This window comes from Ranitomeya imitator, chromosome 6 (genome assembly GCF_032444005.1).
Source record: "Ranitomeya imitator isolate aRanImi1 chromosome 6, aRanImi1.pri, whole genome shotgun sequence".
NCBI classification, from domain to species: domain Eukaryota; kingdom Metazoa; phylum Chordata; class Amphibia; order Anura; family Dendrobatidae; genus Ranitomeya; species Ranitomeya imitator.
The window spans coordinates 494,565,754-494,593,342 of record NC_091287.1 but is presented as its reverse complement, the minus strand read 5'-3'; the positions used below and the strand labels follow the sequence as shown (position 1 = coordinate 494,593,342).

At 43.9% G+C, this 27,589-nt stretch overlaps 1 protein-coding gene across 3 annotated transcripts in view; it reads left to right on the top strand.

Annotated features, from left to right (window-relative positions):
• The window catches only part of CPQ (carboxypeptidase Q), a 649,160-nt gene that overhangs the window by 298,737 nt on the left and 322,834 nt on the right, over positions 1-27,589 (top strand). For all 3 annotated transcript variants that reach the window (XM_069731668.1, XM_069731670.1, XM_069731669.1), the window contains exon 4: positions 3,882-4,089. In XM_069731668.1, coding sequence (XP_069587769.1) covers positions 3,882-4,089 — 208 coding nt within the window. The remainder of the gene's footprint in view (positions 1-3,881; positions 4,090-27,589) is intronic.

Genomic DNA, 27,589 nt, shown 5'->3' with positions numbered 1-27,589 from the left:
GGTACATGCCATCCACACTACCCTCACTCTCTTTTCTATACTTCACACTGCCTTCTCATACGGTGTCCCTCATAGAGAGCCCAGTCTCTCTACTGTGCCCCTTCATTACACTCCTCCTACTTGGCATACTGTCTCCTCCTGGCTGTTACCCTCACACTACTCAGTATCTATTATGTGTCCACTCACACTTTCATCCCCCCATACTGTCTGCACACATTTCTAATAGCCTCCTCCTGGACATCCCCCCCTGCTAACATACCCCTTTGCTCTCTCCATATTTCCTCCTCACACATTCCCCCCTCACACATTCCCCCGACTCCCCATACTGTCCTCACACATCCCATCACCGTTGCTCCCAGTACTGTCAGCACACATTTTTCCCCTCGCTACTGTGTCCACCCCCATCTCCCCACTCACCCCCACAGAATATATCCACTCCCCTTCCGATAGAATAAATCCATCCCCTTCCACACAGAATAAATGCACCCTGCCCCACACATGCTAAATAAATTCCAGCCCCCCCCCACGTACACACTGAATAAATCCCCCCCACACACTGAATAAATCCCCCCCCACACTGAATAAATCCCCCCACACACTGAATAAATCCCCCCCACACACACTGAATAAATCCCCCCCACACACTGAATAAATCCCCCCCACACACTGAATAAATCCCCCCACACACTGAATAAATCCCCCCCACACACTGAATAAATCCCCCCACACACTGAATAAATCCCCCCACACACTGAATAAATCCCCCCCACACACTGAATAAATCCCCCCACACACTGAATAAATCCCCCCCACACACACTGAATAAATCCCCCCCACACACTGAATAAATCCCCCCCACACACTGAATAAATCCCCCCACACACTGAATAAATCCCCCCCACACACTGAATAAATCCCCCCACACACTGAATAAATCCCCCCACACACTGAATAAATCCCCCCCACACACTGAATAAATCCCCCCACACACTGAATAAATCCCCCCCACACACTGAATAAATCCCCCCCACACACTGAATAAATCCCCCCACACACTGAATAAATCCCCCCACACACTGAATAAATCCCCCTCACACACTGAATAAATCCCCCCATACACTGAATAAATCCCCCCCCCACACTGAATAAATCCCCCCCACACACTGAATAAATCCCCCCCCACACTGAATAAATCCCCCCACACACTGAATAAATCCCCTCCCCACACTTACTAAATCCCCCCACACACTTAATAAATCCCCCCACACACTGAATAAATCCCCCCACACACTGAATAAATCCCCCCACACACTGAATAAATCCCCCCACACACTGAATAAATCCCCCCCACACACTGAATAAATCCCCCCACACACTGAATAAATCCCCCCACACACTGAATAAATCCCCCCCCACACTGAATAAATCCCCCCCACACACTGAATAAATCCCCCCACACACTGAATAAATCCCCCCCACACACTGAATAAATCCCCCCCAGACACTGAATAAATCCCCCCACACACTGAATAAATCCCCCCCCACACTGAATAAATCCCCCACACACTTAATAAATCCCCCCACACACTGAATAAATCCCCCCACACACTGAATAAATCCCCCCCACACACTGAATAAATCCCCCCACACACTGAATAAATCCCCCCCACACACTGAATAAATCCCCCCCACACACTGAATAAATCCCCCCCCCACACTGAATAAATCCCCCACACACTTAATAAATCCCCCCACACACTTAATAAATTCCCCCACACACTTAATAAATCCCCCCACACACTTAATAAATCCCCCCACACACTTAATAAATCCCCCCACACACTGAATAAATCCCCCCACACACTGAATAAATCCCCCCCACACACTGAATAAATCCCCCCACACACTGAATAAATCCCCCCCACACACTGAATAAATCCCCCCCACACACTGAATAAATCCCCCACACACTTAATAAATCCCCCCCACACACTGAATAAATCCCCCCACACACTGAATAAATCCCCCCACACACTTAATAAATCCCCCCACACACTTAATAAATCCTCCCACACACTTAATAAATCCCCCCACACACTTAATAAATCCCCCCACAAACTCCCCATAAACCCACCCCACGCTGAATCTTCGGTGTCTTCAGCTCCACAGCACAGGAGCACTTACCACCAAGTGTCTTCTGTCCCCTGCGCGCCGGATAGTGACGTCGGCAGCGTGATCACATGACTTGATCACGCTGCTGGCGTCGCTCTGACCCAGCGGTCAGAGCCTCAATTGTACTCGCAGCTGGTAGATGTCTGCGAGTACAATTGATCTCCGGGAGCCGGCGCGCTGCAGCTTCTCTGTGCCGGCTGTCAGCTTGACAGTCGGCACAGAACAGCTGACTCCCGTTCCCCGCGGCACACCCGACCATGTGTCGCGGCACACTAGTGTGCCACGGCACACTGGTTGAAAAACACTGCTCTATAATGCTGAGCTCTATATAATCCCGCCCCCATAACTGATTGGCTGCTTTCAGCCTATGTGCAGTGTACTGTTATGTTTGCTAATGACAGGTGTTATGAAGGCAATCCAGAGACACAGTGTGCTTAGCGATCAGAGCGCACACAGTGATCTGACAAATACCCAAAAATACAAGAACGAGCTCTGAGACGTGGAAACTCTGTAGACTGCACACCTGATCCTATCCTAAACACAACTAAAAGCGGCTGTGGATTGCGCCTAACAACTACCTAGGCAACTCGGCACAGCCTAAGAAACTAGCTAGCCTGAAGATAGAAAAATAGGCCTGACTTGCCCCAGAGAAATTCCCCAAAGGAAAAGGCAGCCCCCCACATATAATGACTGTGAGTAAGATGAAAAGACAAAACGTAGGGATGAAATAGATTCAGCAAAGTGGGGCCCGATATTCTAGGACAGAGCGAGGACAGTAAAGCGAACTTTGCAGTCTACAAAAAACCCTAAAGCAAAACCACGCAAAGGGGGCAAAAAAAACCCACCATGCCGAACTAACGGCACGGCGGTACACCCTTTGCGTCTCAGAGCTTCCAGCAAAACAAAAGACAAGCTGGACAGAAAAAAAGCAACAAAAAAGCAAAAGGCACTTAGCTATACAGAGCAGCAGGTCACAGGAACAATCAGGAGAAGCTCAGATCCAACACTGAAACACTGACAAGGAGCAAGGATAGCAGCATCAGGCGGAGTTAAGTAATGAAGCAGTTAACGAGCTCACCAGAACACCTGAGGGAGGAAGCTCAGAAGCTGCAGTACCACTTGTGACCACAGGAGTGAATTCAGCCACAGAATTCACAACAGTGTACGCAGAAAGCTGCCAATCAGTGGTGGGGGCGGGGTTATACAGAGCTCATGAATATGGAGGACTACATGGCAGTAGGTTTAATAGTCCTCTAGTGATAATCTCCTGCTGATAAAACATTGATTATATCAGAACTACACTAATTACAGCCCATTAAGAGGCACATCAATGGAAATCTTCAGCTGAGGCTGGACAGATATCTGGCTGAGATGGTTTAGTGAATCCTGCATTGAGCAGGGGGATGGACACGATGACCCTGGAGGCCCCTTCTAACACTAATATTCTATGATGCTACACTGGAATCAGGGTCTCTGTCTTTACTTTATGCTGTTCTCAGTGTAGATGGCAAAAATCTAGTGGCAGATTCCCTTTCAGGGAAAAATTCCTTCCAGACTCCATCATTTCTGGTTTTCTGGATTAACAGCCTATCACAGAATCTACTTCCCATACCCTGTAACAGTAGTACCTGTAGCTTGTAATATTATATACTGTATATCATGTGGTTGTTAAATTGATGCAGATGAGCAGACGACTATTTCTCTTGCAGCCCGCACACAGGATGGCAGGATTATGAGAGCGGTGTCCCGAAGATCCCCACCGCCTGCATTACAATTGAAGATGCTGAACTCATGGCCCGCCTGGCCGCCCGCCGTGTTAGAATTGTTGTCAGTCTCAATATGGGAGCCGTCCAGCATCCAGACGCCGATTCATTCAACACAGTGGCAGAAATTGTTGGGAGCAAATATCCGGAGCAGGTATGTGAGTAGGCGAGCAAGGAATACAAAAGTCGGATCTCGCACTCTGCCGTCTCATCTTCTGTGCAGAAAAGGGTTTATTTTTTGCCTGATAAGAAAATTTTGGATGCAACTTTAACTCCTCGGTTTGATATAATATCTGATATATAAAATATCCGACAGCTACATTTACAGTTCTGCACAACCCCTGAGATACATATTCACAGCGTTTGGGGTCTTACAACCACAGACCTCTGATTCATACAGAGTCGTTGGGGAAAGAATAGGAGCCATGTTTCAATGCCATTTTGGCCCCATAAGATCCGTGTGGTCTGTCTTCATTGTAGGCACACCACTGATTGTCTTCTTTTTGTGGAAGAAAATCTCTGTAATACAGGAGCGTACAGCAGCTCCATATGGCAGCATTACATAATATGGAGACATAGTGGCGCAATACAGGCACTGTGCACACAGATCTATCATGTGCATGAGGTCTATGCATAGTCTTCTCCTTTTTATGCTATATGTAAGAATAGTTTCCATTAATTCAATATTAATTTGGAAGGCTACCATCACGTGTCCTTCTGATCTAGCAGGCTGCCATGTTTGGGGATTCTCATTCCGAGCGATAAGTCGCCTCGCCTTTGTGCGATAATCCCATCTGACACCGTGTGGACATAGGGCCCATAGTTTAATAGTGTTTAAGGTTGAAGGTAGACTTAAAGGGTTATTCCCATCTACAAGATCCTATCCCAATATGTAGTAGCTGTAATAATAATAATTATATTAGCAAATGTAGTATAGTTTCTCTGATTCGCTACAGTTGTGCTCGAAAGTTTACATACACCGGCAGAATCTTTGCTTTCTTGGCCTTTTTTCAGCCATGCAAACCCATTTGTGTCAACGTCTGTGCATGTTATCAGGCCAAAATCACCAGGGAATGTGAACCTTAGATCAGGGTCATTTGGATGTTTTGGGCTGTCATTATCATTTAAAAAGAGAAAACACAGTAGTTTGACAATAAATGGCTTCACCCGACCACTAACCATGAGTGGAGAAAAAGTTTTGGTGTTATCATTCATATTCTCTGAAAAAAGGCCAAGAAAGCAAAAATTCTGCCGGGGTATGTAAAGTTTTGAGCACAACTGTATGTCTCTTCCTCATGTGCAGGCATTGCAGGACCTTGGGAATAGATGGATATGACTAGGGTTGAGCGACTTTTACTTTTTTAGGGTCGAGTCGGGTTTCGCGAAACCCGACTATCTCAAAAGTCGAGTCGAGTGAAATCGGCCGATTATGGCAAAAAGTCGGGGATTGACCGAAACGCGAAACCCAATGCAAAGTCAATGGGAAATCTCTCTCTCTCCCTCTCTCTCTCTCTTCCCGTCCCTGAACAGAAAATCTGGTGTTACACATTGCAAATCGCTACAGCGCACAAGCGAGAAGATGGCGATAGGTGTCCACGCCCCTAACACCTATGTCATCACTCTGCCCATGGTCCATCATTGGCTGAAAAAATGGCGCCAAACGCGTCATACAAAACGCGACTTTGGCGCGAAGATCGCCGACCGCATGGCCGATTCCACACTAGGATCGGGTCGGGTTTCATGAAACCCGACTTTGCCAAAAGTCGGCGACTTTTGAATTTGTCCGATCCGTTTCGCTCAAGCCTAGTTATGACCACTAGCAACTAGATAATTACCTGTCACTTTATCAGTGGTCGTAATCATGGATAGGCAAGGTCCTGCGGAAAGAGACATAGCGAACCATCTCCAATATCCTATGCCAATATGTAGTAGGTGTAAGCATTGCAGGACCTTATGTGTCCATGGTTACGACCACTAGCAACTAACTAATTGTCACTATATCAGTGGTCGTAACCATGGATACCTAAGGTCCTGCAATACCTGCACATGAGGAAAGAGACATCACGAATCAGAAAACTATTAGTGATGAGTAGTGATGAGCAAATACACTCGTTACTCGAGATTTCCTGCTTGAGGGTCCTCCGAGTATTTTTTAGTGCTCAGAGATTTAGTTTTTATCGCCTCAGCTGAATGCTTTACATCTGTTAGCCAGCATAAATACATGTGGGGATTCCCTAGCAACCAGGTAACCCCCACATGTACTTATGCTGGCTAACAGATGTAAAGCATTCAGCTGCGGCGATGAAAACTAAATTTCCGAGCACTAAAAAATACTCGGAGGACCCCCGAGCATGCTCGGGAAATCTCGAGCAACGAGTGTATTCGCTCATCACTAAAAACTATACTACATTTCTAATGAGAGGTATTTGCTAATATTATTATTATTACACCTACTACATATCGGGATAGGATCTCAGAGATGGGAAAACCACTTTAAGTCTATTGAGTTCAACCTATAGCCAAACAGGTCAATTCAGAAGAAGTCAAGAACCCCATGGGGCAGACACTAATAGCTCCATATTAAGGGAAATATTCCTTCCTGACGCCATCTACCATGGAGTAATATAAACAAACAAAAAATACAGATCTGAAGAGAAAAGAGTGAATATTAGGAAATGTCCTTCCATGGATGTATGGAGGAGGTGGGTAATCGGAGGACCAAATCTCTTTTTTTCTTAACTGTTCAAAACTGAGTATAATGACAACTTTCTTCCCCCAATTACGGTAGGAAGAGCCGCTGCTCAAATAAGTGAAGTTCTGTACAACTGTTGAAAAACATATACAGTGTTCATGGAGGCTGCCTTTGGGGACATTTGTTTTCTTACTTAAATGCATGCAATTGGGGCTAAAGAAAAAATGTTTGCAATTGGGTTTGATTAAAATTGTTCCACCATTTGCCTCCTATAGCCTCTGCATTAGGCCGGGGTCACACTAGCGTATTGCATCTGATGCGAGATCATCGGATGCGATATGCTAATGACCCTCGGCTCCTGCTCGCAGCAGAGCAGGAGCCGAGTGTCATGCGTCTGTGCTCCGATTCTCTCGCACAGGGAGGATTGGAGCACAGCTGCGGAGGAGGCGGAGAAATGAATTTCTCCATCTCCTCCATTGCTGGGGTCCGCTTATAGCGCACATCACTCGGATGATATCCGAGTGGTGTGCGCTGTCTCACTCGCACCCATAGGCTTATATGGGTGCGAGTGAGCCGAGAATTTTCCTCGGTCCGAGACAATCGCAGCATGCTGCGATTGTCTCGGACCGAGGAAAACAGCCGACAAAAAGTCGGCTGGTGGGAGCTGCCCCATATGGTAACATTGGTCCGAGTGCAATGCGATTATTACGGTCTAGTGTGACCCCGGGCTTACACTGACTGTTGCTGGCTGCAGAATGAAGTAACTGGGTTGGCCACATATCTTTATTTGAACAGATGTGTTTTTGTGGCACTTACGATAATATCGGTATGACAGGTTCTCCTCCTTCTCTGGTTCCTCACAGACTGCACAGCTCCCCAGTCCATACAATGGCTGCTGTTGGTGGCCCATGTGACCAGACCTAAATTTTGTCGTGACATAATAAAACAATGTATGCTTTAGCGCTCCACCACCGCTCCTCCTGTAACGCTGCCCCGTTCCGGTGCCTGTATATCCTGTTCTGGCCAGACGGATCTCTGTTGCTGCAGTCAGTCGCTGCCCATGGCGGCACATGTCTGGAAGAAGGAAGCCTATAGACCGGTGAGCGACTTGGGCGGCATTGGATGAGGAGCGGAGGTGGAGGGGGTATGGTGAGCGACCTGGGCGGCATTGGATGAGGAGCGGAGGTGGAGGGGGTATGGTGAGCGACCTGGGCGGCATTGGATGAGGAGCGGAGGTGGAGGGGGTATGGTGAGCGACCTGGGCGGCAATAGATGAGGAGCGGAGGTGGAGGGGGTATGGTGAGTAAGTGTGTACTTTGTGTTTTTATTTTAGATGTTGGATGTTTTCGTTTAGGACGACATTGTATCTCTATTTGTGAACTGATCGTTATACTGATGACATTACTGTTGTATCAGTAGGAGCAGAGTTTTGGTTGGCATGTGACCGGGGATTTTCTTCCAATCAGACTACAAATCTTTTCCTTATTTTTTTGGGTGGGAGGAGGGGGATACTTATCTGGTCTTTTACTCTTTGGATCAAGTCTCCTTTCATTCCTAGCACTTGATCTGCCAAACCTATAATTATGTCGCACCTTGAGTGGAGCAGAATACTTTTGCCTTCACGCTTATTAGAGGCGTTTTCATGCTTCTCCCTGTGTCTTGTATGCTGTCGTAGCCTCATGCTATTTTCTGAGATCAGAAGTCTCCTATTTTGTGTTTTAGACCTTCTACGATATGTCCTCTTCCTGTGGCTACTGAGGTATCGTGCTGACTGCATGCGTCTTCCCGAGAGATCCCTATTTCGTATCTGTGCTTTCATTAGCACAGGTGCCTGTATCACACTGGGTTCTCCTGTGATGACCCGAGTGGATGGAGGAGTTTGAGGACAGTTGGGTCCCAGCATGATATAATGAGACGCGTTTATAATAAGCTGCACTGTCTCGCTTGCTTGTACACCATCTTAAACTTTACGGTGACAGAAGATCAATAAAACTTGCTTTAGAAAATCTTGCAGTTTCTTCTATTGGAGTCGGCGGCTAAATAAGACATTTTCTTGTAAAAAGTTGAAACACAATGAAATACAATGCAGCATTTGGCAATAAAGGTTTGTCCTGGGAACAAGGTCACTCGATAATATCTGCCGCAGGAGCTCGGGCAGATCTATAGTTTATAAAATTCTTACAAACAAATCATATACCAAGAAAGTTCTAACTAAAGAGTTCGACCTTGTATTTCCATATCATTAAAGCTTAAAGAGTAACTGTTTTTTTTTACCTAATTCATCAATAGTGCACATGGAAATAAGCAACTATGTAATATAGCTTCTCAGAGAAATCCGCTTCTTTCTCCTCCTGGATTGATCATTCATTCTTACAATTCTCAGTTCATGGGTACAATCCGTATGCTGTGAAGGGGGAATGTTACCTTACTGAAATAGGGGATGGCAGTTGGTGCCCAGAAGGTTCTATGTAGACTAAAGGGGGTAGAAGGGAGGAGCTCTGTCTCTAGCTCCTCCTGCTCCTTCCCCCTTGTCTTCTCCGTAGGACTTTATGAGTACCAACTGTCATCTCCTATCTCAGTAATAGGAAAGTCTGTATTCATTGAAAACAGGTTTTAGCCGTGAATTGAGAATTTTGAAAATTATCAATCGATTCAGGAGGCGAAAGAAGCAGATTTTCTATGATAAGATGTATTTCAAAGTTTCTTATTCTCATGTACACTATTGATTTATGAAAAAAATTCAAACGACTGTTATACTTTAAAATGTATCCATTGTAGCAAAGTCAGGTAGGATTGGGTTAAAACCTAGCGCCGCAGTCCTTGATTATATCTACCTGATTAGCTTTGACTAAGAACCAGAGCATGTGGTCACTAAGTGTTTCAGTTTGCTGGATGTTGAGCAGAATCGAGTGTGCTGCTGGTGAGTGACCAGCAAAATGTGAGCTATAGTTGGGAGAGAGAGAGACATGCCAGGGTCTCTTTCTGAATGGAGATTGCAGGGGTCAGCTAGGAAAGCTGAGCAGTCTTGGTGTTGGAGCAGCAGAGAACCATGTGGAAGTTGCAGCCTGTTCAGTGTGAACTCTACCTGGAGATGAACACTTCTGTTTGATTCTGGAAGCTGCTGGAGCTCGGGCTGAAGGGGATACCAACACTTTTGTGTACGAAGTTTGCTCTGGGAGAAAGTACTGTAATCTGTTCAGATGAGCCTGCACGGACATATGTGCCCTGCTAAATGAACTGTTTATTTGCTGTTATACCTTTGTGCCCAGAAGAGGCTGTTTTTGGTTGAGTTTTATGAAATCAATCAAACTGCATATGTTTGAACCAAACTACATTGCCTGTGTGAAGGCTACCTACTGCCTATCTGAGAGCATCCCTACAATGTTTTTTCATAAAAAAACAGCTTTTGGTGCATATACCTGTATAAGAAGTCAAGGAACTGTCCCAATTTTCATGTTCTGCAACTTGCCATCCACTCTTTTCAAGTGATCAGGTACCTGTCATTCATCTATGTTTCTGCTGATAGAGGTGGATTACTCTTGACAACAGGCAGTGGGCAGCAAGTTAAACAGAAGGGAGATACATAGTGGATGGAAGTTTTTATTGTAAATTATTATCTTTTTGTGAATAATGCTAAAGAAGTAGAGTAATACCACGCTGACTATAAGCACCAAGATGGAGTGGTGGTCAAAGTTAGGTAAGCAAGATGTTGTTCACTCATTTATATATATATAATGTGATAACTATATCACACAGGAATAGATAACTGAATCAATCCGGGTATACAAGATCTATGTGATCTCATTAGTATAGCTCTTAGTTACTTGTCCTATGAAGCCTGTGGTTGTGGTTTCCATAGACGCTACCCGATGCTCCCGATTTACTAACCAAAATCATGGCATACAGGACTTTGGAGGAAATCTTCATACTGATTACCCACTAGACTTTGGCTTGTTACATCCATCTTTAGCCTGGACACTGCTATTAATATTCCTCTACCACAATCACTAAGTTGGATTTTATCCATTTCCATGGTTTAGACCCATCAGCTTCATAGAAGGAGCAACAACAGTTACTACATCTGAGTCAACCTAGATATACAATTAATTTATCGATGTTTGGGGGTTCAATCATCAATTTATATATGTGAGTGGACATGCTCTTGTTTTCCTAACTTTAACCACCGCTCCATCTTGGCACTTATAGTCAGCGCGGTGTTAGTCTACATCTCTAGCATTGTTTACAAATTATAGCAAGAACTCACAGGGCTCATGTAAGATCACCAGCAGCTGCTAAAATTTTACATATTTTGGCGCTAGTGTATATGGTATAGTTTTTCAAAGTATTATTTTTTGCATTTTTTTAGTTTATGAATTGGCCATCACGTCATAGAAACAGTAGTGACCTTTTAATATGTAAGATTTGAAAATCCCTCTTAATCGAAATCGAGTGACTACGTTCATACCTAGAGACAACTCTGCTAAAAGGGTTCATTAGTGTTAGCATTTAGTGTTTTTGCTAAGAGCAAAATCAATAATGTGAAAGACTGAAGTAGCCTATCTATCATATATTTCTATCTCATATCTATCTATTATCTATCTATCCAACGTCGGACTGGAGCACCTTGGGCCCACCAGGGAAAATCATTCTTGGGGCCCACTATGTAGCTTCATAAGGAATAAATACAAGACCACCAATTGTTTGGTAAAATGCACTAATATCAGAGTATAATATAAGGTAGTACACGTCTTAATTATGTAGCAGGGGTTGGGGTAGCACCCTCATAGAATATAATGTAGCCCCCTCATTAAGTATAACACAGTCTCCTCATATAGTATAATGCAGCCCACCTCATATAGTATAATGCAGCCCCCTCATAGGTTATAATGCAGCCTCCTTCATAGGGTATAATGCAGCCCCCCACCTCCATCATTGTTCTCCCCCTCCACCCCATCATTATCCTCATCACCACCTCCATCATTGCCTTCTCACCCACCACTCCTATCATTGCCCTTTCCACCATCTCCATCATTGCTTTCTCCCCCACTACCTTTATCATTGTCCATTCCACCATCATTGCCTCCTCCCCTACCACCATGCCCATGGAGGCATGGGGAAGCACGAATATTCATTTCTCTTTAGCAGCGGGGACATGCTCCTGTTTCCAGCTGCTGCTCCGCTGGCACAGGGCGAGCCCCCCTGACTCAAGGACTCCATAGAAGCTGGTTTGCTACTGTTAGCGACACGCTACTGCCTGGGGGCCCCTGAAGCAGCGGGGGCCCTAGGCAGCTGCCGGCCCTATATGCCAGCAGGTGTAAGTGCCTGGGTGAGCCAACCAGAGAATCCTCCAGTTCTCCAGTGGGCCACTCCGACTTTGTATCTATCTATATATCTATCATCTATCTATCTCATATCTATTATTATTATTTATATATTTATATATCTATCTCATATCTATCTATCTATCTATCTATCTATCTATCTATCTATCTATCTATCTATCTATCTATCTATCTATCTATCTATCATCTATTGTCTATCTATCTCATATCTATTATTATTGTTATTATTTACAAGACTATAACTACTATAATACTGCTCCTATGTAGAAGAACATAACTGCTATAATACTGCAACAATCCACAAAGTGTAACAATGACACACAAACCTTTTTGTGCTCTTGCTTTCCTTTATGGAAAGTGACACCTTAGTTTCTCCGCTTTACCCCTTTTGAGAAGTGTTACTGGGACTCTATATTAGATACCAGCTGCAGATAATGTCCACAGGCGCTGAAGAACTATAAAATGTTTAATGCTCTGCTGCTGTCACGGATTTGACCGACATGACATTCTGGGACTTGAAGTTGATCGGCAGCCGCCAAACCACATGTTAGCTACATATGGAGTGGATTTGGATTCTAGTTTGCAGTGTACACAGGTATATAGTGATTCTGACATGTCTGCCGATTTATCGAGGAGCCTATGATTCGGCGCAGTGCCCTGCAGTAACACAATGAGGGGACGCGTAACATTTCTCCATTATATGTATAGGGCAGAACTACGGGGGCCCCAATTTCATGACGGGGGGACGCTAGCGAGATGTAATGTGCACAGTATTCTGCTCCTGTGGGTGGAGAGGGGGCCGTGCCAAATTTCACCCAAATCGGGCGAGAACTGTGGATTTGTATAGAGCGGGCTACTAGAGATTTTTAGTTTTATCTATATACATAATTGTCTAAGGGGTACTTCCGTCTGTCTGTCTGTCCTGTCACGGATATTCATTGGTCCTGGCCTCTGTCTATCATGGAAATCCAAGTCGCTGATTGGTCGCCGCAAAACAGCCACGACCAATCAGCGACGGGCACAGTCTGGAAGAAAATGGCCACTCCATACTCCCTGCAGTCACTGGCCGGCGCCCGCTCCCCGCAGTCACTGTCCCCAGCGCTCTGCAGTCAGTCCCCGGCACTCCGCTCCCCGCAGTCAGTGGCTGGCGCCCACTCCCCGCACTGTGTCCCCGGCGCTCCGCTCCCCGCCCTGTGTCCCCGAAACTCCGCTCCCCGTAGTCACTGTCCCCGGCGCTCCACTCCCCGCACTGTGTCCCCAGCGCTCCGCTTCCCGCATGCTCCATACTCCCCTCCGGTCACCGCTAACACAGGGTTAATGTCGGCAGTAACGCATTCCGTTACTGCCGCTATTAACCCTGTGTGTCCCCAACCTTTTACTATTGATGCTGCCTATGCGGCATCAATAGTAAAAGAAAGTAATGTTACAAATAGTACAAAAACAAAAAAAATGCTATACTCACCCTCCGTTGTCCGCTGAGCCGCTGCCGTCCGCCGCCATCTTCCTTTGCCACCGATGCTTTGCGAAATTACCCATAAGACCTAGCGGTCTCGCGAGACCGCTACGTTATATGGGTAATTTTGCAAAGCATCCTGGGAACACAAGATGGCGGCAGCCGCGCGCCCATCTGCACAGAATCCCAGCAGGCGGAGAGACGGCACGCAGAGGAGCAGCGATGAGAATGGTGAGTATGTTCCACTACAAGGGGCCCTCGGATCGTTAGGTGAGTATGTTTATTTTTTATTTTTTGAACCTGTGACATACTTGGCTCGGGAATAGAGTACGTCACTGTGCAATATCCTACGTGGCTCTGTGCTGTATACTACAAGGCTGGGCAATATACTACGTGGCTCTGTGCTGTATACTACGTGGCTGGGCAATATACTACGTCGCTGTGCCATATACTACGTGGCTGGGCAATATACTACGTGGCTCTGTGCTGTATACTACGTGGCTGGGCAATATACTACGTCGCTGTGCCATATACTACGTGGCTGGGCAATATACTACGTGGCTCTGTGCTGTATACTACGTGGCTCAGCAATATACTATGTAAATGGCCAATATACTACGTGGCTACGTGACTGGGAATATACTACGTGGCTGGGCAATATACTACATGGCCATGCATATTCTAGAATGCCCGATGCATTAGAATCGGGCCACCATCTAGTATATATAGATTTATCTATCTGTTATCTATCTCATATCTATCTATTATCTATCTATCTATTTTCTATCATCTATCTATCATCTATCTTATCTATCTCATATCTATATAGTCTATATATCTATTTTCTATCTATATATCTATTGTCTATCGATCATCTATTATCTATCTATTATCTATCGTCTATCTATTATCTATCTATCTATCTCATGTCTATCTGTCTATCTATTATCTATCATCTATTTATCATCTATCTATTATCTATCTCATAGCTATCTATCTATCTATCTATCTATCTATCTATCTATCTATCTATCTATCTATCTATCTATCTATCTATCTATCTATCTATCTATCTATCTGTCTGTCTAGCCATCTTTTAGAATTAGGTGAGATCCTGACTTCTGCCTTATCCATTTCTGAACCCTGTAGGAGGGTTTGTTCCATTTGGGTCTCACATGGCTATTTTCTTATCACTTTACCACAAACCATCTTATTCCCAGCAAGGATACTGTGAGTTTCAAGGGCATCTGATATAAGAGATAACACTTTAGTATTACATTCAGTCCAAAGAACAAAGCTCCCATCTTCTCTTCCCTAGAAGTTCTGTACATGGAAGCAAGCAATGTTCCCTGTCATTTACGAATTGAGCAGATTTAGTGAATTTAAGAGTTTGTCTTGTACATCTTGAACAGATCTGACAGAGGACAAGATATTGACTTTGCCGAGGACTCATCACCAGGCTGACATTGCACACATGTTACACTATGTCATTTATGAGGTCTCTGCATATTGAGGTCTATCTATCTTTGGTACATAAGTACTGCCTACACCATTTCATTGTCTTATTGGGGCAAGACATTCTGTTGAAGATCAAACTTAAAAGTGTTGTGCACTATTTTGATATTGTCGATTTATCCTACAGCAGCCATATGTAAACAGTATATGGAACAGCACATCTTTGTACACCCTCTTTTTTTTAATAGTCTTTAGCTCGATCTTGAGCAAAGGTGACTTACCAGGGTCTTCTCTGCCGTTATCTTGATAGTGTCAAACCATTGAGCTGCTGGTCGTCTCCTTCCCCTTGTTCCTTCTATTCTTCTGACTATGATGTCCTTCTCCAGTGATTGCTCTCTTCGTGGCATGTGTCCTAAGTCGTAGGTTGGTGATCCTTGCTTTGAGTGACGTGTCTAGCTTGATTTGTAAACCATTTAGTGTCTAAAAATGGAGCTCAGCTCATGTTCATTTGGAGAGTGTATGGAGTTGAGGTGTTGTCCATATACTGTTTACATCCATCTGCCACAAGCGCTGATAACATCAGATCATGGGGGTGATGAGCAATGGAACCCCACCGGTCTGATATTAATGACCTGTTGAATTAGCCACAGTGGAATATTTCCTTTTTCATAGAATCATAGAATGTTAGGGTTGGAAGGGACCTCCAGGGTCATCTTGTCCAGCTTCCTACTCAATGCAGGATTCACTAAACCATCTCAGACAGATGTCTGTCCAGCCTCTGCTTGAAGACTTCCAATGAAGGAGAACTCACCACCTCTCATGGCACCTCTAAGACTCGACATGTCTGTGAATAGTAAAACAAGCAACTTAGCACTTGTTCTTAAAAATTCTCTCTGTTCTGAAGAATTGAAAGATTTTTAATTTCATTATTTGCTGTTCATTGCCTAGATTACTGGCCACCTCAGGCAAGCAGCTCCATGCTCACTCACAAGCTCTTTTCTATTGAGTTTAGCGTTATTCTGAATTTGGCTGGATCTGTTTTTATCAGCACCACTGGCTTTTGCGGTGCTGTGAAGACAATACTGCCTCTGCTCACAGTTCCAGGGAGTGCACAATTTGGGCCAGTGGTGCAACAATGCTGCTGGACCAAACTGTCAGTCAACCTGGAGCGCACTTGTCCTGAATGATGATGTTGAGGCAACCCTTTATAGTGGGCACTGTGTAAAGCTTCATTTTCCCAACGTTGACGTCGCAGTAAATTTGAACATTTTCTGCAAGTTACCCTGCAGCTAAGGAGGTATGAACAGCAAGGCTAAGTTCACATATGCTGCAGATAAGCCCCTGATGCCGGTGGGCTTACCTCACCCGCGATTTTCGGGGTGACAGGTTCCCTTTAAAAATAAACACTGTTTTCATAAAGGTCTAATAAGGAGGAAAAAATTGTGAAAGCACATCATTATCAAATAGTGTACACAGATAAAGCATAAATCACATCAAGTTCTGTTTTTATGATAATGCAGAGAGTAAATACCAGAAAGATCCATTGGGATGGAGCAATCTCTGTGTCGCTTTTACACCTAAGTATCCATATCCTAAAATCTAATCAATAGTGGTATGAGAATTAAGGCCAAATGCATTGCTTACCGATGATATGCAGAAATTGATGTACCCTGTTATGACCTGGTGGTAAGGACAATAATGGACCTGGTGGTTAAGAGCACACGGAATGACCTGATAGTTACAAATAATATAGGACGAGCTCTGAGACGTGGGAACTCTGCTGACCGCAATCCTTAATCCTATCACACACACTAGAAATAGCCGTGGATTGCTCCTAACGCTCCCTATGCAACTCGACACAGCCTAAGGAACTAGCTAGCCCTGAAGATAGAAAAATAAGCCTACCTTGCCTCAGAGAAATTCCCCAAAGGAAAAGGCAGCCCCCCACATATAATGACTGTGAGTAAAGATGAAAATACAAACACAGAGATGAAATAGATTTAGCAAAGTGAGGCCCGACTTACTGAACAGACTGAGGATAGGAAAGGTAACTTTGCGGTCAGCACAAAAAACTACAAAAAGACCACGCAGAGGGCGCAAAAGACCCTCCGCACCGACTCACGGTGCAGAGGCGCTCCCTCTGCGTCCCAGAGCTTCCAGCAAGCAAGACAAAAATCAAAATAGCAAGCTGGACAGAAAAATAGCAAACTAAAGAAAAACAAGCAGGAACTTAGCTTCTGCTGGGAAGACAGGTCACAAGAACGATCCAGGAGTGAACTAGACCAATACTGGAACATTGACAGGTGGCATGGAGCAATGATCTAAGTGGAGTTAAATAGAGCAGCCAGCTAACGAATTAACCTTGTCACCTGTGGAAGGAACCTCAGAAGCCGCAGCCCCACTCACAACCAACAGAGGCAGCCCATGGACAGAACCAGCCGAAGTACCATTCATGACCACAGGAGGGAGCTTGACAACAGAATTCACAACAGTACCCACCACGCTGCCCCGACGCGCGTTTTGCGTGATTGCTTTCTCAAAGGGAAGTGTGAACTTCAGAGCCTTTAAAAGGAACCTGTTACATCCAGAAATGTTATTTACCTGCAGATATAGGGTTTATCTGCTGCTATATAGTGTTAGAAATCCTTTGTAGCCCCCTTACTGGGGCAGGAACAGCAGCAGAGAGAAAATTGGGGCTTCCAGCCATCGGGGTGATGCAGAGATCAGCTACAGTCACCGGTAACTGTAAAGTGAGCTCATTATAATCACTCCCCGACACATTGATCAACAGTATTGTCTGCACACAAATGCTGCACACACACTCTACAGAGCTGGTTGTCAATCAAAGTGCTGGGGAGCAATCAGATCAATCACTGTGCAGTGAGTGGTGGCTATAACCTCTCCCATCACTGCCTTAATGATTGAAAGTGAGCGGCTACTGGGGGCATAAAACTTTATTTTCTCCCTGCAGCCACTGCTCCAGTAAGAAGAATACAATGGGGTTTAAATGCTATTTCCCTGAAGATTACCACTTTCAGGGATTCTTTGGCAGTGGTTTCTGGTAGGCACAAAGACTTTTCGTGTAAATGAAATAGATTTATTTCAGTCCATATATCTCTGCAATACAAACAGAAAATAAACGTGACTCAGCACAGAGGAACAAAATAAACAAAGGAACACAATATATGTGAAAACAGGCATTGCAAACCTAGGCCGTCTCTTGCAGAGATGTCTAGTATGTATAAGGTGTTTCCACCTCAACTCCCAGCACTAAAAGAGACCGGTGAACTAGTTTTTATAGCGCGTTCCAAATCTTGGACCTGGATGAAAGGGAACAGCCAGTCCCACCCAGCTTTTTAGCCATTCCAAAAACCTGGACCCATTAAAGAACACCTCTCAGCACTATACACGCTGGGGCCAGCTTCTTCAAGTCCTACATCACCAAGGCTTGCCACCTCGGTGACACATACCTCCTGTCCAGGACCTATCTAACTGCCACCTTACACACTATACCTACAGGTATAAATAGCAATTCTAGATACGACCGGTTCCCTTTAAGCTGTGAACTTGTTATTCCCTTTTACGATGTACATGATTTAAGTGAACAAGACGGCCCCCACACACTTTTATCCTGCCTTGTCTTCGCAGCTCAAAGCACTCCATTGCTCAACCTACATATCAGAATATTTATTGAAGGTTCACATCTTAAAGCGGGTTTTTAACAGAACAAAGAAGTCAAGCATCACAGATCATTTGAAAGGATTTCTGCTTTTTCTTTTTTTTCCCCAGCTTCCTCTCTCCACATTTATTTCTTAGGTTTGATACACAGCTCTGTCATGCATCCCTCTAGGATGTTTTTCATGGATTCTATTTTATAGCTTTTTTTATTCCATGTCTGAAGATGGTATTTACATCTTTCTGAAAAAAAAAAGGAAAATGAAAATGCACAGTTGGACTCGGGTCATTGAGGACGCTTCATTACATTGCAGAACTCTTTTATCATAAGTAACTGGAGCTCCTCGCTGTCTGAGCGACTGATATTTCTCTTGTTATAACTATATTCAGATGTTGCAGAAATGTAACCATAACTAATTATACCATGATACTGTACATAGAGGCGGCAATACACAAGGTATGGTCTATATATTAGTAACTTATTTAAATTCATCTAAGCATTTTCTGCAAAATATGTCTGTTGCCAGCACTGAAATAACATTATTATTAGCCTAGTCATACATGGAGCTCACAGCAATGCAGCAGTGACAACCACGGAGGTCCACATCAGATCCTGGGTTTTCATGCCAACCCATCGACGTCCCGCCCTCATCTGACACAGGCACTGATTGGCTGGGTTAGTGACGCGCTTCCGTCACGGCCATGTTAAATGCCGCTTTCGGAGATTGACAGCAGCATTTGACATGTTAATAGCCGCGGGCGGATCGTGATTCCACCTGCGGCTGTTAGGGGCACATGTCAGCTGACTAAATCAGATTACATATGCCGGAAAACAGGCGGGCTCATTGCCAAAGCCTGCATGGGGTGCAGGGACATGAACTATGCATAGGTCGTAAAAGGGTTACAAATTTAATGTTTGTTTTTTTCATATCTCTGTATTTAAAAAAAGAAATCTTACCATTTTCACACTGACCACTAGGTCTAATGTTAGACTCCTAATTCCAGTTTGGCGCATAGACATCAGCAGCAATGGTTATTTCATATAGAAGAATATTCATGGCACTCACCAGGATTATTTCCATCCACGAGACCCATTTATCTACATAAGGTTCAGACAGGATAAAATGCAGTAGAGAACCATGCCACAGCAGCGCCGATAGTTTCACTTGCTCAGATGCTTTCATAGAAGGGATATCCGGGACTTTGTAAAATAAAAATGTGCCTTTGCACTAACAGGTACTACCTACCTGCCTCCTGTGCCCGGCAGCGTTCTTTGCCGGCACAGAGCGATTGCAGTACAAAAAAAAATAGGCACGCTTACAAAATAGACTTCAAAACGGGCGCAAACGCAAAGGTGAATATGGAGCAGACAAAGAAGGCGCAAAATAATAAACACCTGTCAAAAACAGGCACAAATGTAATTATGTTTGTCTTTTAATTCCTGCTCCTTCGATGCCTGCTACTGTCGCTAGGTGCCGAATTATTCATTGAGCGGGCAGCGCTGGTGATAGAAAAGACGTGGAACCAGAAACTCTGGACGGCGCTGGCTCTGTCCAGCCTCTATGATTAGGGTGGCTGGGACCGGCAGTGCTGTAAAAAACATCACAGAAAAAAGATACAGCCTAACCAACAGTCAGATTACTAATACGCTAGCAGGATGCAGCAGACCCCCAGGGGCAGCACAGGTGCAAAATACTGGCTCAGAGAGCCACTCACAGACCTACCAATTCATGGAGGGGTGGCTGTGGAGTATGAAACATGGACCAAGATGGATCTTGCATAGGACACCAGTGTGATGCATAGTGTCTGGCTTACAGCCTATTAATGAAGACCATACTGTTAGATCACGCGGTCTGTCCAGCAGTATGTAAGTGCACCCCACAAGGACAGACACCCCAATAACCAAACCAACACTGAAGGGCCTGGATGCAACCTGCATAAAAATGGAAAAAAAAGTGCAATAATCTATTGTAATGATTTTCTGGGATTTTTTTTTAAATTCTGTTCTCTGTTGACCTGCAGTGCTGTCCAGTTTGGCCGCCTGGCTGTGTGCTGTCAGGCTGGAGTTATCAGCTCCCTGCTCCAACCAATTGGCGAGCACCACACCCTACTTAAGCTTCCCGCTGGAAGCTGACAGATATAGCCTTGTGCTCCTCGGGTTTTACTTTGGCTTGTTTATTGGCATTTCTTTTGCCTTACGATTTTGTACCTTCTCTGCCCTCTTGGTTTTGTCCCACCTATCAGACCACTCTCATGTCTTGTTTGCTCCACCGGACAGCAGACCTTCCTTGGAAGCAATCCAGTGGACCCCGTTCCCTGTTATAAGACCAGATGTCTGTACGTGGGTTAAATGGTTCGTCTGGTATCTGCCGGACGGAGTGGCTTGCGCCAAGTCTGTCTGCGGAAGCCTTTTTGGTCTTTTGACCTCTGACAGACGTAAAAGAACAAGTAGGAACCAGAAAACATATTGCATTTCCCTATCTTTTATTGTACTGTAATAATATTTTTTGCATTATTATAAAGCCAAGACTTTTCACGTGCTGCGCCAATTCTTTGGAATGCACTACCCAGGTTAATACAATTAATCCCCAATCCCCACAGTTTTAAGCGTGCCCTAAAAACACACTTGTTCAGACTGGCCTACCGCCTCAACACATTAACCTAATTATCCCTGTGTGGCCATTCAACAGTTTTACCATAATCGGGTTCCTTGCGTCATGTTCTCATACACTTTATGCAGTTAATAGCCCTCTGTGTCTGTACTGCTACATACATAGGCAGTTAACTGGTTCCAGCAGCTTTACATGAACACCCGAGCCTTACACTATGGCCGGACCGAATAACTAAAGCAATTGTTACCATCCACCTCTCGTGTCTCCCCTTTTCCTCATAGATTGTAAGCTTGCCAGCAGGGCCCTCATTCCTCCTGGTATCTGTTTTGATCTATGTGTTTATTGTTATGCTGTAATGTCTATTGTCTGTACAAGTCCTCTCTATAATGTAAAGCGCTGCGGAATATGTTGGCGCTATATAAATAAAATTATTATTATTATTATTAAAGCTGTATTGGGATACTGTGTACTGTTGCCCTCTTATTCCTCCTGAAAATGTATGAGTAAATTGACAGCTGGGTTACGCACCCTGGCACTGAACACTTCATTGACTAGAAAAATTGGTAACACAGAAGGGTTTTAGGAAGAATTGATGTATTAGCGGAAAAGCAAGTGCCCCATTCCTGGATCGTTGCCCTGGATGGATTATCCTATTACCCAGTCATGCTGTTTATTTCTTTTTTTTTCAAGTTCCACCAGATAATTTATAGCTTTTTTATAGCCGTCTGAATAATAATTTTTGGGTTCCGACTTTTTGACCTCAAGAGAGACAACTTTTAGAATAAACAAGGTCTCCATTCTAGGACTGGGCTCTCGGTATGATGGCGTCGGAGCCGGCCGTTTGAGTTCTTTTACTCAGAAATCTATAGTTACATTGGTGTCATGTGAAGTATTCCTGTAATTTTTACTGCAGAGGTATAAAACATGGGACAAAGTGCTTTTTAAGCCTGATTTAATGCAGCTGTTAAGTTCCCAGCTCTTAAATACCAAATACCACACTTTTATGTTTTTGACCTTCCGTACACGGAGATGTCTTAAAATAATTTTCTCCTCTTTTATTGAAATAAAAAATTCGGATAAACATCTCGTTTTTATTAAGTAATGAAACCTCAATGCCACCATGAACGGGATCTCTAAGAACTTCAACGTGATCTCAAATGTTTGACAAGCAGGTTCCTTACATTTTCCCCATTAGTGCTGTCTTTTAATTTCTGGCACGACGCAGGTTGCTATTTTTTGTAAAAGTTTTTTTTAGGTAACTAAACATCATTTTTTTTTAGATTGTAAAAAAATAAACTTGGTATGGCAAAACATTCTTTAAGAAAAAAAGGGTGAAGTGCAATCATCATTTTGTATCTACAGTTCCTTTGCAGACCTGTGTTTCTCCATGGTAACAGACTACAATCGGATTCTGTAGTCTTACCCGGCAGTCATGTTCCTTGCGTTCAGCAAATTTCCATTGAAATAGATAACAGATAATTACGATGTGACCACAGGAGTTGTTTGTACTGTTCCTATGAACATTCACAGGTCTGTATAATGCTGGACTTGCACATCTCTGTGTTAAGTCTGTATGCTGCACATTTTTTTTTCTCGGACAGCACACAGACCCATAGGAAACAATTAAAGGGAATCTGTCACCTCATTTTTCGCCTATAAGCTGCAGCCACCGCCATTAGGGGCTTATCTACAGCATTCTGTAATCCTGTAGATAAGTCCCCGATGTTACCTGAAGGATAAGAAAAACAAGTTAGATTATACTCACCCAGGGGCGGTCCGATGCGGTCCGGTCCGATGGGCGTCGCAGTCCGTGTCCAGCGCCTCCCATCTTCATGCGATGACGTCCTCTTCTTTGCTTCCTGTCGCGGCTCCTGCGCAGGCGTAATTCTCTGCCCTGTTGAGGGCAGAACAAAGTACTGCAGTGCACAGGCCCTGGGAAAGGTCAGAGAGGCCCGATGCCTGCACACTGCAGTACTTTGCTCTGCCCTCAACAGGGAAAATCAGAACGCCTGCGCCGGAGCCGCAACATGAAGCAAGGAAGAGGACGTCATCGCATGAAGATGGGAGGCGCTGGACCCGGACCTGCAACGCCCATCGAACTTGAACCGAACCGGGACCACCCCTGGGTGAGTATAATCTAACTTGTTTTTCGTATCTTTCAGGTTACATTGGGGGCTTATCTACAGCATTACAGAATGCTATAGATAAGCCCCTAATGGCGGTTGCTGCAGCTTCAAGTCACTGCAGTGCATAAAAGCTTGGATTGATAAAATCCCTGTTTTATCTGCTGCAGATCTAGCAGTGCTCTAAAATGCTGAGCTTTGTATAATCCCTCCCACAACACTGATTGGCTGCTTTCTGCCCATGTACCGTGTACACAGAAAGCTGCCAATCAGTGGTGGGGGCGGGGTTATTCAGCGCTTATGAATATGGAGGGCTAGGACTGCATGGTAGTAGGTTTACAAGTCCTCTAGCGATAATCTCTTGCTGATAAAACACTTAATATATCAGAACTACACTAAGTACAGCCCAGTAAGAGACACATCAATGGAAGCCTACTGTCAGAGATGGTTTAGTGAATCCTGCATTGAGCAGTGGGTTGGACACGATGACCCTGTAGGTCCCTTCAAACTCTAACATTCTATGATTCTATGAGTCTATGATCAGACTTGAACATTAAAGTCTATGGGGATCATTTAAAAATTGCTGAGAGTCAGTGCATAAATAGAAGTTGAAACAGTCCATCTGCTTCAGTTTTTAAAAACGGATGAGGAAAAAAATGTATGCAAAATGGAAGACACATGGAAGAACAGTCTGTTTTTCATGTACAAGTGCTTCTCACTAAATTAAAATATTATCAAAAAGTGAATTTATTTAAGTTCTTCAATACAGCAAAGTGAAACTCATATACATTACAAACAGTGATCTATTTCAAGTGTTTATTTCTGTTAATGTTGATGATTATGGCTTGCAGTCAATGAAAACCCAAAAGTCATTATCTCAGTAAATTAGAATACTTTATAACATCAGCTTGAAAAATGATTGTAAAATCCGAAATGTTGGCCTACTGAAATGTATGTTCAGTAAATGCATTCAATACTTGGTCACTGCTCCTTTTGCATTAATTACTGCATCAAAGCGGTGCGGCATGGAGGCGATCAGCCTGTGGCACTGCTGAGGGGTTATGGAAGCCCAGGTTGCTTTGATAGAAGCCTTCAGCTCCTCTGCATTGTTGGGTCTGGTGTCTCTCATCTTCCTCCTGACAATACCCCACAGATTTTCTATGGGGTTAAGGTCAGGTGAGTTTGCTGCCAATCCAGCACAGTGATACTGTTGTTTTTACACCAGGTATTGGTACTTTTGGCAGTGTGGACAGGTGTCAGGTCCTGCTGGAGAATAACATTTCCATCTCCAAAAAGCTTGTCGGCAGAGGGAAGCATGAAATGCTCTAAAATTTCCTGGTAGACGGCTGTGCTGACTTGTCTTGATAAAACCCAGTGGACCTATACCAGCAGATGACATGGCTCCCCAAACCATCACTGATTGTGGAAACTTCACACTAGACCTTCAGCAGCTTGGATTGTGGCCTCTCCACTCTTCCTCCAGACTCTGGGACCTTGATTTCCAAATGAAATGCAAAATTTACTTTAATCTGAAAACACCTTGGACCACTAAGCAACAGTCCAGTTCTTTTTGTCCTTGGCCCAGGTAAGACGCTTCTGGCGTTGTCTATCGGTTATTAGTGGCTTGACACAAGAATGTGACACTTGTAGCCCGTGTCCTGGATACGTCTGTGTGTGGTGGTCTTGAAGCAATGACTCCAGCAGCAGTCCAGTCCTTGTGAATCTCCCCAAAATGTTTCAATGGCCTTTCTTAACAGTCCTTTCAAGGCTGCGGTTATCCCAGTTACTTATGCACCTTTTTCTACCACACTTTTTCCTTCCACTCAACTTTCCATTAATATGCTTGGATGCAGCACTCTGTGAACAGCCAGCTTCTTTAGCAATGACCTTTCGTGGCTTACCCTCCTTGTGGAGTGTGTCGATGACTGCCTTCTGGACATCTGTCTGGTCAGCAATCTTCCCCATGATTGTGGAACCTACTGAAACAGACTAAGGGGCCTTTTTAAACACTTAGAAAGCCTTTGCAGCTGTTTTTTTCTTAATTATTCTAATTTACTGAGATAATGACTTTGGGGTTTTCATTGGCTGTTAGCCATAATTATCAACATAAACAGAAATAAAAACTTGAAATAGATCACTCTGTTTATAATAACTCTATAATATATGAGTTTCACTTTTTGTATTGAAGAAGTGAAATAAATTAACTTTTTGATGATATTCTAATTTAGTGAGATGCACTTGTATATAAAACTGGAAATGGATCCGTGAATGCAGCCTTAGAGATGTAGACACTAAATGTTAGGAGATTTGTAATTTATGATTAGCAAAGCTGCTTCAATTTTCATTATAAATGCAGTGGAACAATAAGAACAGAATATCTTTGTGAACATAGAACTTCCATGGAAAGGGCTCTTTTCTGTTTCAAGTTTGCCTATTTCTGTGTCTTATCTTGTGCTCGACTTTTGTCCCCTCCTGTAATGTCTAAGTGCCAGGTTTGGCTTGTGTTAGGCCTAATTCAGACGTTCGTGTTACACGTACGTGTGGTTTCCGTTTTTTTTCATATCCATTATAACCTATGGTGGTGTTCATATGCCTGTGTTTTTGATGGACTGTGTGCCCTTGCAAAACTCATGGTGACATGTCCATTTTTCTCTGGCATCACAGACGAAAAGTGCCAATAAAAGTCTATGGGTTCACGAAAACATGTGCAGCATATAAATGGCATCGGCGTACAATCCATGTGCTGTCCGTATACACATCAGAGTCTAACTCTTCGCTTGGCCATCTATCTATTGCCAGCTTATCTGTCCTTGACTTACGGACTCTCCTGAGAACTTTCTTGTCTGCTCCAACATTGTACTATACTCTTCCTTTGCCCAGTATTTTATTGGTTTCTGCTTGTTGGAGATACACTCTGACTTTAAATATCTTTTTTTGTGGAAAGTCCTCAGTTAAAAATGATGGGACTTTTTGAAAGCAAACCTTTACAACTAGTACTAGAATAAAACCTTCATAGTGCACAACATGATAAGGCTATGTGCACACAGAGTTTTTTTTTTGTTAGGCCACGTGCACACGTTGGGTATTTGGTGAGTTTTTTTTTACCTTAGTACAAGGGGGCGTTCATTAAAGATTTCCCCTGACCCACTTCCTGTGGACTGAGATCAATGAAACTTGTCACAGTTATTAGTCCTTCTCTACATAGGTGCCACCTAGGGACACACACATCTCCCATCTCTTAACGCAACTGTAAACACCTCGCTTGTAGAAGTCAACATGTTGCTCCAAAAGCAAAAAACGTTGTGACTTCGGAAGTCAGAGTCTCATAATCTGGAATATGCTTGTGTTTCAAAAATAAATTCATTGTTGGAAAGAGGTGGAAGTCCGATGGTGCGAGGTCTGGTGGATAAGGAGGATGCCGTAGAATTTCAAAGCCATTTGGGCAACATGTGAGTTGTGAACTGGTGCATTGTCTTGCAGAAGGTCGATACCTTTGGTGAGCATGCTACGTCTCTTGACTTTGACGGCCTCCCACAATTTCCACAGCAGTGAAGCATATGCCCCAGTGATCATGGTACCTTTTGCTAGGAACTCCATCAATACTACGCCGTGCTGGTCCCAAAATACTGTGAGCATGACCTTGCCTGCTGAGGGTTGGCACATACCTTTTTTGTAGGCGGTGAGTCATGATGCTTTCCTTGCATTGACTGGACTTTAGTCTCAGAGTATGAAGCAGCTCCGTAGTGGAAAACGCCTAAAGAATGGTCTGTTGCTTCTTTTTCATTTGTGGTGTTTTTGGAAACCTGAAATTAAAGAAAATTATTCTAAAGCCTGAACATATGAACAACAAAGTCATTTAGAAATGACTAGAAAGATTATTTTCAAGCTTTTTTAACATGCAAATTGTTTCTTCAGAGAAGAAGAGGACTAGAACTAGAGGACTAGAACTCTAGAGGACTAGAGCTAGGGGACTAGAACTAGAGGGCTAGAACTAGAGGACTACAACTAGAGAATTAGAACTAGAGGACTACAATTCTAGAGGACTAGAAATAGAGAACTAGAACGAAAGGGCTAGAACTCTAGAGAACTAGAAATAGAGAATTAGAACAAGAGGGCTAGAACTAGAGGAATAGAACTCTAGCGTTCTAGGCCTCCTCCTCTCTGAAAAGACAATTTGCATATTTAATTTCCCAGAGGAGCATACATGGCTTTATAAGTCTCCACACGCTGGCACGCCAGGCTTGGCTTGTCACTGTCCATAAGGATAAATGTTACCTCTTAGACCCCAAGCTTTTTTTAAGC